At 35.5% G+C, this 16,276-nt stretch overlaps 1 protein-coding gene across 5 annotated transcripts; it reads left to right on the top strand.

Annotated features, from left to right (window-relative positions):
• The first annotated feature begins 1,285 nt into the window (after positions 1 to 1,285).
• LOC139969463 (uncharacterized) lies at positions 1,286 to 11,956 on the top strand. Of its 5 annotated transcripts, XR_011793724.1 has the most exons (9): positions 1,286 to 1,634; positions 2,552 to 2,667; positions 2,899 to 3,207; positions 3,551 to 3,862; positions 4,506 to 4,637; positions 4,877 to 5,822; positions 7,065 to 7,181; positions 8,313 to 8,365; positions 8,771 to 11,956. XR_011793724.1 is itself a non-coding variant. In XM_071974474.1 (8 exons), the coding sequence occupies exons 6-8, from the start codon at positions 5,196 to 5,198 to the stop codon at positions 8,790 to 8,792; spliced, it is 702 nt and encodes a 233-aa protein (XP_071830575.1). In that variant the 5' UTR covers positions 1,286 to 1,634; positions 2,552 to 2,667; positions 2,899 to 3,207; positions 3,551 to 3,862; positions 4,506 to 4,637; positions 4,877 to 5,195; the 3' UTR covers positions 8,793 to 11,956. The 5 variants fall into 5 exon arrangements, 4 of the variants coding, with proteins under 4 accessions (XP_071830575.1, XP_071830576.1, XP_071830578.1 ...); XM_071974474.1 differs by lacking the exon at positions 7,065 to 7,181; XM_071974475.1 differs by lacking the exon at positions 7,065 to 7,181 and having other exon boundaries at positions 2,626 to 2,667.
• Positions 11,957 to 16,276: the final 4,320 nt, after the last annotated feature.

The raw sequence follows: 16,276 nt of genomic DNA on the forward strand, positions 1-16,276 counted from the left end.
GTTAGTGGTATGGATTCAACTGACTATTAACATTTGCATATCCTCATCTAATAGACCACGGTGTTTCAGTCATATATGATATTTTGTTTTCTTACAGCTTCCCTACAAGAGTCGATATAAGATGTCCCGTGACGATCGAGTTTACAGGAGCCTAAATTGAATGCATCGTGCAGGGAAACAAAGAAGTTTGTCTGGTTTGTCCAGTCAACAGGAAGATTGCCAACATAACGTGGACAGGAAATACTGCCACTACTTTTAGGACCTCGGTACAAACACGGCCAATGGATGGAATTTCTGAAGGAGGTTGCCATGACTCTTTGGTCTCTAATGGTAGAAATACATGCTTATCAATCTAATGAAAGAATGTTCGTAGTTCTCCCTCCCTCCCCCGAAACAAATCATGTCAACATGACATACTTGTATACAGTAGTTAGGATGATGTAGTATATATTCTCACAACCAAGTATACTTAAGGGGAGGAAGTTGAGCCTGCCCAACCCCACCCCTTTTCACACTGGCAAACAGAATGTAATAACGACATTTAGTGAACAGTTTATGAATCTACAAAATGTACATGGATCTCAACCTTTACAGTAGAACATTCTTCAACATCGTTTACAATGTTGCAAAATATAGCAACATTTTCCTGCATTGTCAATACCAAATCCCTGGACGTCTTAACATATTATCCCTCGCCCAGTACAAGAACGGTGGTTGCGTCTCTGCTCACATTGTATTGCTTCATTTCTTCTTATGCTTTAATGATTGTTCAGTACAGTTCTTAAAGTTTTTTCCCGGTACCTATCAAATGGGATTTCAAACGAAATCATGAGAGTACCATATCCAAGCGTCTAAAGGTGTCAAATAGAAAATTAAAAAAATGTTCCAATCTTAAACCATGATGATCTTGAGTGCAGCGCTCCAGGGTGTTGTGCTAGAAATGACAGCTTTCATAGGGTATGGTTGAATGTGATGAATATTCAAAATTCAACACATTGATCAATTTGGAAAAGTCAACATAATGGTAAAGTATTCCGGTAAGGAGAGTGGTGTTTAGCAGGTTCATCAAACCAACTTCCGATGACGATAACGAAGTATAAAAAAGTAATATTCTACCTTTACATACAAATTTATCCATGATAAGTGTTTATTATTCGCATATTTAAGTGATACAGTATTTGGTTAATTTGTTAGTCATTTAGTGATAACGGTTTATCAGGGTCTGACAAATGCAACAAATTAAGCTTCAGCAATACATTTCCCAAGTGGGTCTACTGGGTTTTGTGCACCGATAGCTCATGTAGTATAGCGAGCAGTGTTAAAGTGAAACAAATAGTTTAATACTGTAGGCTACTGTTGTAAGTTCTTTCCCATATAGCTGCACATTCGGTGCATTGGCAGACGTCAACGTATTTGTAATTTGTGAATTGTACAGACCGTCATTCCTGAGTAAAATATGATAACCCAAGGTGTTTTAAACATTAGTATATATCACAGTTTACCCATTGACCTTCGTACTGGGATTGTTTGTGTTAGATTATATGCATGAATATCACGTCTACAGCTAACTGTACAGTACTTCTCTTTGTGTTAACTGAAACAAATGGAGTACAGTGAGCTCAACGTTATACTTTGTAAGTAACATCCATTCGGTATTTTGATACTTTTGAACATTATTTACTGCTTCGGGGAGTAATTGATCTAACGAATTTTAACTATAATGACTAATACTCTTACTTTTAAAGTTATTAAGCGTATCATTTAACTCTAAGTACCTCATTTTATTGGTAAAATAATGAAGAGTGTAATGAACTATGGAGGCACATAGTGTACACAATTAATACTGTCCACGGTTGATCAGCAGGCCTCGTTTGTACTCAAGTACACACTGAATTTGTGGTTTCATAGACCAATGTAACCTGCAGAACGAAAGCAGTAAATTATGTTTAAAGGGATATTCTGGCGGTAGACTATGTAAAATTTGTATCTTTGAGAAGTATATTCCACACTTAATATTTTAGTTGAAACCCTCATTTCAGGTATTGGCACAAACTATGGATTATTTGATGTTTCCTATCATTTAAACAGCTTCTTCTTGCTCTTCAAAATATTGTTTAGAGAAATAAAGACGTTTTAAAGTATGCTGCTCTGCATGTGACAACATTCAATTTGCTGCTGCTGCAATTTGCAATTTGCTGCTGAATTCACAAAATAAGACTAAACTTCTAAAATCTAACATATCTAACATATAACATGCTACCCTGGAGACCTCCTTCAAAATATTTTTAAGTCATGAGCTCTAGCCATAGGAACACCCTCAAATAGGTCTAATATTATCGTCTTGAAGATGCTTGAATGTATTTCAACTGGTGACATTAGTTTAACCTCGATGTCAATATATCTGGAGATTTATTCAAGGCAATGGTTTCTTTACCATGGTGATATAAAACAGCATCGAATATCTTGTACGATTTTAAATTTCAATTTTATTTTATATAAGGAAGTCTTGAAACAGATTAAGTAAGAAGGAAGCATTTTTCACCTCTGACAGGTGAAACCCTATATTCGACATTGCGAAATATGAAGCCCGATAGTTCATCATGACGTCATCTTATCTTTTTTCAGTTGCATTTTCCATTGCAACTGCTTTATAGACTATTTATTCAGGTATGTATTTAATTGTTTTGCTTTATTTCTAAATAGTTCCTTCTAATCACAGTTTAACCGTACCAATATGACACATTAGTGTAGCGTAGAATAATGGATGTTACCATAAAACAGTGAAAGGTCATCTTGCTCACAGAGTAGAAAACTTTATATGATACTTTGGTTTTAAAATATAATGATGATGTTTATTATGAATGATATCAACATTTTTTTAATGGTATTTTTACAAAGCGTCGTCACTTAGATGTCCAGAAGAACTGTCAGTTGAAGAAGGGAACATACAAGTTGTCAACTGTTCACTCACCACGTCTACACTTACAGACCTATACTGGTACGTAGGAGCGAGTACGAGCTCATTCCCCATCGCGCAATTGGTATCTGGTGTCAAATACGTTTGGTCAGTGCAACATTACGATGTCAGCGACGATGGTTCACTTATCATCAAGAGCGTTGGTCGTAATCAGACAGGACCTTACACCATCTTACACTTCATGGAAGATTACGAGTCGGAACGAGACACTGTGTTTATAAATCTTATAGGTAATGATCATGTTACACAAGTAAATATGTAAGGCAGATCAAGTGATAAGATAATATCTAGAAAACTTTTCGAATCAAATAGAGCATATTACCTACCAGCTTACAATCATTTATCGAACAATCATTAACAAAATCTGTTTTCTCATTACCTCTTCTTTTAAATTATTCGATTATATATTTTACTACTACAGTGGCGATTCTTTTACTGACATGAGTCTATGTAATTGTTCCTCTGGCTCTGTAAATACTCTACTCTCTGAAATTCAGCGAGCAGGTAGGATAATGTTTGTCACAAGATGCTTGTTTAATCTTTCTTTATCAATTTTGTTTTTTCCTTTCAAAGATCCTTGACCAGCGATAGACCAGTGTACATCATGTGAAGATTGTGTAATACAAGCCACCGAAGATCTAATACTTCTCACATGCACTATCACCAGTCCAACCACAGAGAAATTATCACCAATCTGGACTTACAATAATGGAAGTATAATTCAAGGTCGAATACACGAAGAACAACTGTTGGATAATTCGTGGAACGTCAGTGTCAGTTTGGACATTCAAAGCTTGAACTGTGGATTGACAGTTTTGCTCTGCTCCAGTTCTATAGGAGGACATGAAAATGCACTAAGTGATGCTAGAGTAAATGTAACGTTTGGTGAGTGGATTTTGTTGTCTTGTTAGCGTTTAGGTTATAATGTATACCATTACTCTGACCCATTTATGTTTCGTTATGTTATGCTATGTCATGTTATGTTATGGTCAAACTTGGTATTCATACTTTCAGTCAAGTCAAAAACAGGGAGTGTCAAACTTTGTCAAAGAGTCATTTCAAACCGAATTAATTTTATTACAAAACATATACGCGTTTATTCAATTTCGACACAAATATCTGGGATACTTTATCAAACGATATTCTCGGGTCTTACCTATAGTAAATGCTGCCGTACATAATGATGAACCTTTTATGATATTTTACATTTAGATTGAACACAATTTTTGCATGAAAAATTAGCTCAAAACACCGTATTGCGTTCGTAACATACATACATGCATGAGCACAGAGTTTAATTGGATGTTCATTCATACTTAGTAAAGATTCCTAAATCCTATTGGTCCATTCAAGTCAGCTGACCGTGGTTAATCCTGTGAGTAACGCACGGTAAAATTACCGGCTGATGAATACAATTGTTACCATGTTACCATGTTTTGTCGTCTGCTTTGATGAGCTATCGAAATACATCAAAAACACAAAATGGCTTATATAACGTTTGATTTGAACTTCGATTTGCGCACTTTAGACGAGGTAGACACTCAGGAAAACAATGGAAGATTTGCAAACCTGGTTGAGAAAGACTTAGATCGAATTGGAGAAGACAGGAATGAGGAGTCCACGAAGAAAGTCACGAAATGGGGAGTTAAACTCTTGAAAGGTAAGCTGCTAGAACTTTAGAAGTAGTAGTAGGCGTTCTATTGCCTAGAAACAGGCCTAGGAACGTAATGTTAGGCCCCCGGCCCTAGACTAGACCTAGGTGTAGTTCCCCAGCCCCCTCCCCATCTTTATGGCTGGTACCAAAGTTCTGTATACCAAATATTAGCACTTCTCGTAAAGCATGATTTATAAATCATCAGTAAGCTTTAAATATGTCAAAACACTTACTTTCTATTACAGAATGGTGTCAAGCAAAGGAGCTAACAACTGATTTTGAGCAGCTTAACGTGCCGGAATTGGCTTACCTTCTTCGAAGATTTTATGGAGAAGTTCGAATACAAGATGGTAGTTCATATGCAAACAAAACATACAGAGGACTGAGGGCTGCGATCCACCGCCATCTGACAGGGGCTCCCTGCAACCGTCATGTAAACATTATGAGAGATAAAGACTTTCAGAGTGCCAATAACGTCTACATTGGAATGATGAAAAAATCAAGAGAGAAGGCCTAGACGTGAGTTGTCAGAAACCAGCTATTTCTGAAGGCGACTTCAAAACCATGTTTGAGAGCAAAGTTTTGTCCACAGATAATCCTTCTCCACTGTTAAACATGGCGTGGTTTTATCTTGAGTACCATTTTTGTCGTCGAGGACGAGAAGGTCTGCGAAGTCTAAAGAAGTCGTCGTTTAACTTTGGTATCGACGACACAAATAACGCATATGTCTTTCTTAACTTCAACGAAGCACCTAAAAATCACCCTGGCGACCTCCAAGACGACTTCCAATCCCGGAAACGTATGTATGCCACAGATGACGAAAAATGTCCAGTGAAGGCGATCAAGAAGTATTTGCAAAAGCTGAATCCAAACTGCGAACACTTTTTTCAACGGCCAAAGGTATATGTTGCTGAATCAGACCAAGTAGGGTATAACAACCAGCCGCTGGGGGTTAACACCCTTGGGAAAATGATGGTGAAGATTTCCGAAAAAGCAAAGCTGAGTCAGAAATACACAAACCACTGTGTTCGTGCAACAACTATTACAACACTCAGTAATGCTGGCATCGAGACACTGGTCATTATGGCCATGAGTGGACACAGAAACGAGAGCAGTATAAAAGTTACTGCCAAGATGCATCTAATTCACAGAAACGATCCTGTTCAAAAGTCTTGCAAGATGCCATCAGAGGTAAAGGACGCGAAAACATGGATCCGCACTCAAGTCTAGGCCAAAGTGTAGGCTGCACAGCTGTTGCCTCCAACAATGACATTAACGTTACTGCTGCTGTTAGGGCTGAAACGTCTAACATGTCCAAACTGTTTTCCAAATGTTCTTTCCAAAGTCCTGTGAATGTTTACTTCCAAAATTCATAGTTATATCCGTATTAAAACACCAAACAGTTGTGGATGCTTTGAGTTTAAATATATCCAGTATCTGTCCGTAATTAAATGTTCGCAAGGCCGTTATGTTGCTCATAGTGTTATAAAGTTAAAGTTAAACGACCGCAGTACCAAGCACTGTGTAGTGTGTACGTTCAAGTGAGTGTACGTGTTCAATACAAGGCCTACTATGTTATCGTATGGCTGTATACCATACGTACATGTTTGTCCCTAGAATGGTTGCTATGGGAACCAGAAGCTGTAGGGCATTGATATGATGAAGCCAACTAGAAATTGTTTGTAGTTCGTTGTTATTGAGACCTTTCAAAAATAGTTTTATGGCCGCAATATTGCCAAAAATTAGTTAAAATGTTATTATGGTTCATCTTTTATGAATGACAGCCTTTCAAAGACGTTTCCTTTATAATTATTTACTATCGTTCAGTATTACTTTATAATTGCACATGTACATTAATGTTATGCTGGTTGTTAATCGTTAATTTGACTTACGGGGCATCACTTTAATAAATCTTCGGTTATATTTAACCAAAAATGTTTTGTTTTATGATTTTTCCCCCACACAAATGGTAGTGTATGAATGAACGGGGTTAATCAACGGTCTAGCGTGCGTTACTCACATGATTAATGCACTCCGGGTGTTAATGCTATCGCTGGATGCACTCGGGCTCCGCTACGCTCCGCCCTCGTGCATCGCTTGCATTATCCGCCGATCGTGCATTAATCATGTGAGTAACGCCTTATTTAAAGCAAAAAAAGTGTCATAACGCATTCTGAATGAAGTTGTGTTAAGATCTCAGTTCTTAAAGATGTTTTGCAGTTTCATTAATTGGATGTGTAAACGGTGTTTATAGGTGTCGCATATTTTCTTTGTCCAACTTATGGGACAGCTAAAAAATCATAATTAAAATAATGCCTTTATTGTTTCAAATTTTCATTCAGGTTTGTCTATCTGCTTGTTTTTCTTTCACTGTCATTGACATTATATTTATTGATGAACTTATGCGCATGTTTCTTAATTTAATATTTATAGTGTCATGTGAGGACTTAGAAATACATAATGATGGAAATGCACCGATTCTCATTATGATGTGCGTCATTGCAATAGCAATAATTGTTACTACGACTTTACTAATTGCACTGTATTGCGGTAAGTGACAATCTATTTAACAATTTTATAATTCCTTCAGGAAAAGGGAAAGAAAAATCACAATGCTCGCATTTCACGGAAAAAAGATAAGCAAAGAAATATTAAGTGCAACAAGAGATGTTTCTACATACAGGCCTATGTTGCAGTTTACATTTATTCACATGTTGTATAATATCTTCCTAATCCCCTCTGGTAGGTTTACATGCGGAAGTTGGGTGATAATTATAACAGTTCACTTTTTTACATTTGGCTCATATTTTGTCATACCCGGGTTAGGCGAAGGCATGCGAAGGCATAAAGTCATGAAACCCATGTAAGTATAATTCTTCACAACAAGAAACATTTCAGGTAACGCTTCCGTTGGTTCAAGTTCATAAGCACAATTTTCAAGTATACAGACATTTCGTAGATAATGATTGATAAACCCAAGTATAAGAGGCCTATTGTAACGTTTACATTACAGTAGAAATCCACAGATTTAAGAATTGTGTATAGCCCCAGGTTTTGCCGGATTGGTCTTTGAATTTTTAAGCATGTTGTTACGTGCTAACTTGAAATGTATGTAGTCAACCTTGCATCAAAAGATATGGTAGCTTTGTCATAGTGTTGTTGTACACTTTTGAAAATACCAAAAGTTAACGAAATTAGTTTGTGTACTTGCATCAGTTTGTTATCTTGTGTGTACGTTATACATTAATCGTGATCAATGACAAACGTCCAAAAGAGACGCTTGAAGAATGACGTCAATGAGTGATACACGAGTAACGACAAAACGCCGAACCAACAAAGATCCCAAGAATAAGACTGAAATGTGATCGAGATATTAACCAAATGGTAGCAATCCTTAGCCTGAAATTGCTGTGCTTGGAAGGAAGCTTAATGCTTTCAAGATGCTAAGAAACTAAATTACATTTATATAAGATTCCGATTTTTGTGATAAAAAGTACACCATTTTGATTTTTTATACTTTTCACTAATATGGACTAAGGTTACCGGAATTCCTTATCATATATATATATATATATATATATATATATATATATGGTTTTATTCTTTGTCCATTTATTGATATCAAAAAAGACTGTGTGATATATTGTGGTTTCCAATTTATTTTACCCGTATTTCACGCAGGTCGCCGTTGTAAAGAAAACACGAAGAATGAAGATGGAAATGAAGATGAAGATGTAAGTTTGCTGAAAGCAATGCTTTTAATCCATGTTTTAGTTACAGCTCCACGAAAATTTACGTTTCTAGAATTGCATGTAAGCTCCAAGATTTTCAGTTAAGCTTATTTGTTACACTATGGATGATACAATATGAGTGATAGTTGCAGTTGTTACTCGTCCTTTTGCATGTATCAATGTACAATACTATGATTGAAGCAAATGCTAGAACACAGGAAAATAACTCCACAATACAGATATCGCAAATAATTTACATTCGTGTTAGGAAAACATGTTAGAAAAATGCTTAACTACTGCAAACTGTTAAAATTGGTTTCATAAGCGACAGTTGTGACTACAATGTTATGTTACTTTGACCTTTCGCTCACAATGGGTACGTTTGTTATTTATCTCACCTTTCTGCAGCTTAAGGAAATCGATCCTTTGATCGACCGGTTCTTGAAGACACAGTTAAAAATTGAAACTCCTAAAGGAGACCGGAAAGAGATGTCCGCTGCATGTTTTTTCGATTCTGATGAGTGGAAGAACACGAACCGTATTCTTTTTGTTGGGGATCTTTTAGCTGGAGAAAAGGCGATTGCTAAACAGGCAAATTTGATGTGCTCTCAAGGGAGCATCGACGAAACCCTGTTTGTTGTTGATGTAAAGAAACCTGATTTCGAAGCAGATTTTAATAAAGAAATTCATAAACAATTACCTCCAAACAGCAAGTACTCTCCAGATGAAGTATATGAAATGATATCGTTTCAAAAGTGTTTCTTGATAATTGATGGTGGCGGTGAACTGTTGGAGCTACCAAAGCCTCCTGATTCGGAAGGAGACACCATTGCAGATGGATTTACAATATTTGATGTTTTATTTAGAAATATAAATGATCGTTTAAGAGTTTGGGTTACTTCTATACCTTCAGATTCTAGTTATCATTTCAGTAATTAGACGAAAATATACTTGCAGAAGTTTGAAGAACATGGATCACAGCGCTCAATTACAAACATTTGAATGCAATGAAAATATGGGAAACAAAACACTCTCCTGTTATAATGGGAACGTACAAAGGATATAGTAGCTAATGTCACAGATAATATTCTCAATACGTTTGAAACAGATTTGACAAAGACTATTAACCGCCAGAGTGTTGCAATGAGCAACCAAGGTCGGAAGCTGTGTTTGTATCCTTCAATATTTCTATTTTTAAATCATAGGGGTTAGATATTATTCGAAATTAATGTTAGATTTGAATTGATTGCCTGTTAGTGTAGTACCTATGTAATTTGCTATTGAAAACGAGTTGATACAATTAGACCAACACTATATTGAATGAGGTTCGTCACATTTACAATACATGCGTGTATACATTAAATCGTATGTCCTGAAGTGTATAACGATATTCCATATCAATTTGTGTTCCTTGTAATATAGCTTTAGACTGTTTCCATATTACAAAAGCTGACGGCCATAAAATCCGCATATTAGGAGTTCGAAGTTCTATAACAGTTGGCTCCCTTAACGTAATATAATAATAACGACAAGATAAATCATGATGTGTCCTACATATTCTCAACATGAAGGTATATTGAATTCACATGACTTGTTTTGAATTCATCAAATTGAACTCTTCCTTTGGCATGCAGTATTTGCAATATTCTGTTAACTATATCAAACTGATCATATGGGTCTAAATAGTTCTCCTGTGGAAAAGAGAGAGAGGGAGACGTTGAGTAGGCCTACTGTGTACACGTATCACAAGTTATATATATGACGACATGATGTTATTTTCTCTTAAATTTGTGAATTAATACAGTAAATATAATTAGCCAAGGGAGGCGAAGTTTCCTATTATAGTTTGTGTTGACTTTTATGGAATCATGGTATCAATGGAAATGTCCTTCATTTTGGCAAACATCCATTATTTCCGAATCTGATCCGAATATGATATGTTTGATTGGATTTTGACGTCATTCAGAAACACTTTGGTCCCACTGAATGATATTACTAGGTTACTGGCATGTTAGCTCAAGTTATTGGCAAGTTCTCGTAACACAGACGTCGCTCTTATCAAAACTTTAATTCATTATAACTGGAATTTTCCTGGAGGTTTACTGATGTATATACACTATAACGGTTACGTAGCTCTTTTGTTGTTACGAATCTAAGGCTCCAAGATCTTTTCAAGAAGCTTTAGATAGGAAAGGGACCTTTTTATACCTCTCACGAGAATCAAATGATCCTGGGTTTTATTAAACTGGAAACGCTAAGACACTGACTTATACTACCGATTTGACTTGGAATATAAAGTCACCTCGTTGAAGACGATCACTATCAGAAGACCTAATAACATAGAATCGTTTATCGATAGCGTTACGCCATTCACTAACGGGACAGGGAACGTTTGGCTTAAACCTAGATCATCAACACTTGTATTGATGCACCTGCACCCCTAATTTAACCGAGAATATTACACAGTGTTCATCTGAATACTGAACGTATATCAAAGCACCCTCTATCAGACATCTTATCTGAACCACCAGCCTTTACCTTTCCACGAGCGAAATATGTAAGCGACTCTCGCATCAGAGCGGGTCCCCTTTCAAACACAGTCCGGCACAGCATAGAACCCCCATTGACGACTCAACCAATGTAAAACACACTAAACGTCCTGTGACACCTCTTATTTTGCAATCATATTGACGTTTGTACCATACGGCTACCGATGGGCACTGTAAGTACCTTCTGCCTAAACATGCATATGTGTATAGTATACCTACGATATAATAGGTAACTGATTATCATCAAGTCACAATCTAACAGTTTCCATTCGTCGTGTATTTTGCTTGTGGTACAAATTATATTTAACTGGTATACTTGATATGGCAATAGGTGTTTTCTACATGTTTAATGAGTTGCATACCTTTACTTAAAGATACATATATTACTAAGATCTAGAGTCAGAGAAAGTTGCTTTATTCAACCATTTCCTTCTGGCAATTGAGGATAGGAGGAAGTAGGGGGCAAAGTAGTGTGGGTACGTCTCATATTATGGTCAAGGCGACAGATGGCGAGGCGACGAGTTGTAATTAAATACAATCTCAAAATCTATATATGTTAATGACGCATAGCTTTCGTTGATGTCGGTGTCTGTTGTTGTAATGCCACAAGGTTGAGTTCATAAGGTAATGCAATGTAGTACTTTTGCTGTTGCTTTGGAATAATTTTGAATACTGTATCAGTGAAATGTCATTGTTCCTATGTTCAAAAGATGGCGAAACGTGGATCCGTACCCAGTTTAAGGTCAAGCAATAGAGTACAAACTAAAAGTAAAAGAAAAAAATTCCTAGGGTAATAATTACATCACACGGCTTCACTTTTGATATAGACTCTTTAAGGTTGAAATGTAAAAATCTCGAAAACTATATTCTTTTAAGAATTGAATGACAATTTTGAAGCAGGAAGTGCAGATTCAGTCCATCTTTATTAACATTTCAAAATCAGTCATGTTACTTTCGTGGGATAAGAGTAAGGGCTTGCTTGTGATAATGAAAAAAGTAGAACAGCTCATTTATAAGTATATACTGCTTACTTCACGGACATTAATGTCAGCATTTGTTGGTGAATCACTCATCAAAATAAAACATGTTTTTAAATTGCAAATTTGAAATATTGTACGGCTAATTAAGTCGACTTTTCATAATAATAAATTTGCTCAAACAAAAGTCTACCGGGTAATTTTCAGACGAGACCCAAAAATATTACATGTATTCTGTTGGTGTACCACTGGCTGCAGGAGCTGCATGAAAGTTATTACAGATTAGTGAATAATATGATACAATACAATTAATCATATTACTTTGACTCGGAGAGTAAGTAATAAACGGGGGGTTCTTTCTCAACAACTTCTATTGTGCAAATAACAAACGAACTAAAATTGATTTCCTTGTTTCGATTCAGACAATATTTTCCACGAGTGGTCCTTTTTTTTGGTATGGAACATTAATCTTAACATACTATTGTTTTAATGCAAAAGTACTTGACTGGCGTTAGTTTCCAAGTACCTCTCAAAGTACAAGTTTAGCAATTCTAATTATAGGCTCATTTTTACTCAACTGATTTATATCTATGAGTACGCAATAAAGTAGTTACTTTCCAATTGAAAGTTGGATAGACTACATGAAATTTACCATATAATATGGTTGCCTATGATAATCTTTACCTGCCCATATCGGTGTATGTATTCCTAAAGCCTTGAGTCCATCTAACTGGAGTAACGCCATCTTGACCTCATCATGCTTGGCGTGCATAAACTGAAGAACAGGTCAATGAATTTCTTAACTGAACAAAATAACTCAATTTAATTGCGCTTTAAATGTAAACTACGTCTTTCTGCAATGTTGTGTGAATCTTAAAAGATTGCTATTTGATTGGTGAATATGTGGCTATTAGTATTCCCGTTCTTTGAGGAATTGAGAAAGGAATATTGCGTTTGTCTCTCACCCGACTCCGATCAAGTTTTGCGTTATCTAGTACCTTTTTCAAACAATAACAACATTGCAATGTATGCAAATTAAATTCTAAAAATAACGGACAGGTGGGGGACTAGGGATATTTTTCGTTGATCGAAATTGTAAATTGATATTTAGCACATTTTCCCGACAGAATCGAAAGTATCTTTTTCGGAAATGTTGCTGCTTTAAGAACTTTGGCAAACCTACCGAATATAAGTCAATCAAAATAAGGTTGCACCCATATCTTAATTAATAAATTGAATTGTCAAATACGTCTGCAAAATAACTTATGTTAATAAATCCTTTACAAATGTCTTTCATATCGTTTTAGCCACTTTTAGCAAATCTAAAAGACCAACAATTTTTACAAATGACAAAGTGGGGTTGGTTGATTAAGTAGTGATGAGATATTAGAATCACAAATCATCGGCAAAACCTATATGGTGCATTAAATCATACGGGTCGTTAAGTTAATTACAAAACAAGAAAAGAAAATCAAACAACTAATTCACTTTTTTGCTTGAGTGAACTTAGTTACCAGGTGTTATTCCAATATTTTCACTTTGTTTTACTCGTTGACAATGAAACAATGGCAAATAACCTATACACGGACTGTCCAGTTCCACAGAAACTCTATATAACTCTTACCCTCAACATACTAGCGGAACATTCATTTTTTTCAATGGCAGACTTCAGGTTCTCCACTGTGTACAACATACTGGGTTTATTTTGTATATATGTTCGAGGTGTGGAGATTTAACTACCTATTTACATGTTGCATATCTTCATCTAACAGACCACGGTGTTTCAATCATATATGATATTTTGTTTTTACAGTTTCCTTACAAGAGTGATGTCTTACCTACGAAATAAAATGACGAAAGGGTGGTTCTTATTCCTGATGTGAGGAGAACACAGTGTCTTCGAATGATACAGCGCAATATGGTTAAGATCACAATCAATAATACTGTTCCACTGCTGATGAGTATTAATGACAGCATATCTTATCTAATGGCAAATTAAATAAACGATGATTGTGTGTTAATCTGTAATTATGGTTCAACTTGTCAAACCCTACGTAATTTGAAATCAACAACTACATCTTTCATGAACTTATTATAGCATTATATTGACATATAATTGCTGAAAAATTCGAATGTTTTTTCCAATGGAGGAAGATGGAAGTTCATATACTACTCAGACAATGACCAGCTTCCAAAGTACGGACCGTCACGTGCGTACGTGCGTTTGTAGAGTTATAACAAGTTATATCAGTTCGATATGTTACAGTAGTAGTTCCTGCAACACGCCACTATATCATGTCATGTTATTTAGCCCTACATTCTTGATGTCGTTTACATGTCATGTAAAGTTGGTAGGTGATGGAAGTAGCTCCAAACACACTACAGTCGGGCTCACTTTCAATAAAACGAGCGATGTGGTTATAATCAGCTTCTGTTGTGTAGTATTAGAATCTAAATTTCACGAGCAATATGTAAAAGTCGTTCATAAAAAACAAGTAAGTGTTGCCCTTACTTAAAACTGTTAATAGTAACATACCAAGTGACTCAATGGCCAAAAAAAGTGCTTGGGTAAATTTGGCAGTTTTACCATGATTGACGTTTATGTAAGAATGTGCTCTAAGCAAACTTGTCTGTCATTTCAAGGACCACTGTGTTTCATATCGATTGGAGAATTAAATTGCCACAATCGACTTTGATGAGTATCACAAATCTTACGTTATTTGAAAGTCAACGACGACAAGAGTAACGTAAATTAAGTTATATGGCGGTTTAAGGTATGAGGAGATCCAAATATTTTTTTTTCGCTAAAAACATACTCACCTTCGTTCCATAAGAAGGTCTGGTTATTATCAACTTCTGTGATAAAAAAATTGTTATACTAGATGATCTTGTTGTATTTTAGATGATGGTATACAAGATTGTATACAAGATGAAGGTTGTCCTGAAAAAGTAAAATGTAAAAATTTCGTACACATGTTTAACAAGTATTTCCCTTTCTCTATACAATTTTATTTCTGTACGAAAGTCTTGAAAAACTTTCTGAAATTGTAACGTCATGTCCGGTAGAAAGTGTGTGGTAATTAACTTAGTATATTAGAAAACGTGCTTTAAAGAAACAAACGATTTGCCTTTCCATGGATCGAGAAAAATATCAAAATACATATATATCGTTTTAGAATTAGATTTAGTCGCAATTTTTTTGAATGGTTGATAAATCTAACTTCATCGGAAATAAACGTTCTCAAAGTAAATCTTTTATTATCATTCTATTAACCTTGGGGCCTTACAATTGCCAAGTTCATGATAGCATACAAGATATCACGTACGAGTTAAACTGACCAACGACCAACTAAACCATGAGTCAAAGACGTTCCGTCGCGTTTCCTCCATCGGCAGGGCATCTGGTTTCGAAATTGCATACTGTAATTAGTTGGAATATCTATCTTCTTCAAAAAATCGATTACTTCGTCTCGTAAATTGTGGTTTAAGCCACTTATTTTTTAAGCAAAGGTCGATACCTTGATATCCTACATCGACGTATGTTATATGTAGACTATTTTAATACAAACTTTGGACTTTTTTAAACTTGTTTGTATCGAAATGTCGACTTTTTATTCCACAATGTTGGCGTATCAAATTTCGAATTTGATCTCGGATATCAAAACTTCCACTATATCCTCGAAATAATATTTTTTTTCGATAGTGAGACATATTCCTAGAAATTACGACTTATAATCCCAACTGCGTAAAGTGATTAGTATATGAAGGTAAGGGTAACATTGTGGTCCAGATTAATACATTGTTAAATTGTGCGGTGTTCCATGTGAAATTTTACTTAGTATGTCAAACGTTTAACTTTTTATCAAGATTTTGAGAAAAGAATGCTGCACTTTTGACCGAGTATGAGGTATACGAAATACTCTAAGTTGTAACTCTCTTTACCAATGCAAAGATCTAACTGAATGATCCAGCACTGGTGTTCAGAGTGAATCTCTAGTTACCAAAGCTTTGGATAGCTAAACTTTACTTATTTGGTTGTGTTTATCTCAATAATTCCATGAATGAGATCATGAAAGTATTTATTTGTAAACTAAAATGATACTTGGCATAAGCACGTTATATCGGTGGCACAATGTGTATAAGTTCGGAACCTAGTGTTTGAAATTTTTTATTCTACATGTTTTTTAATACTCATTTAACAATAACTGCTGAAGATAATGTGAAACAAACTATTAAAACTACTGGATTTAATATTTTGTTTCTACATCCACTAGCAATTATTGATCGAGCACAGTTATATTTTTGCTACCGGTTTCCACCGTTGATGAACGCCACTGAGCATGATTCATTAGCGTCACAATGCGTTATATTTGTGTACTATTATTTAA

The sequence above is a fragment of the Apostichopus japonicus genome, chromosome 7, assembly GCF_037975245.1.
Source record: "Apostichopus japonicus isolate 1M-3 chromosome 7, ASM3797524v1, whole genome shotgun sequence".
Lineage (NCBI taxonomy): Eukaryota > Metazoa > Echinodermata > Holothuroidea > Aspidochirotida > Stichopodidae > Apostichopus > Apostichopus japonicus.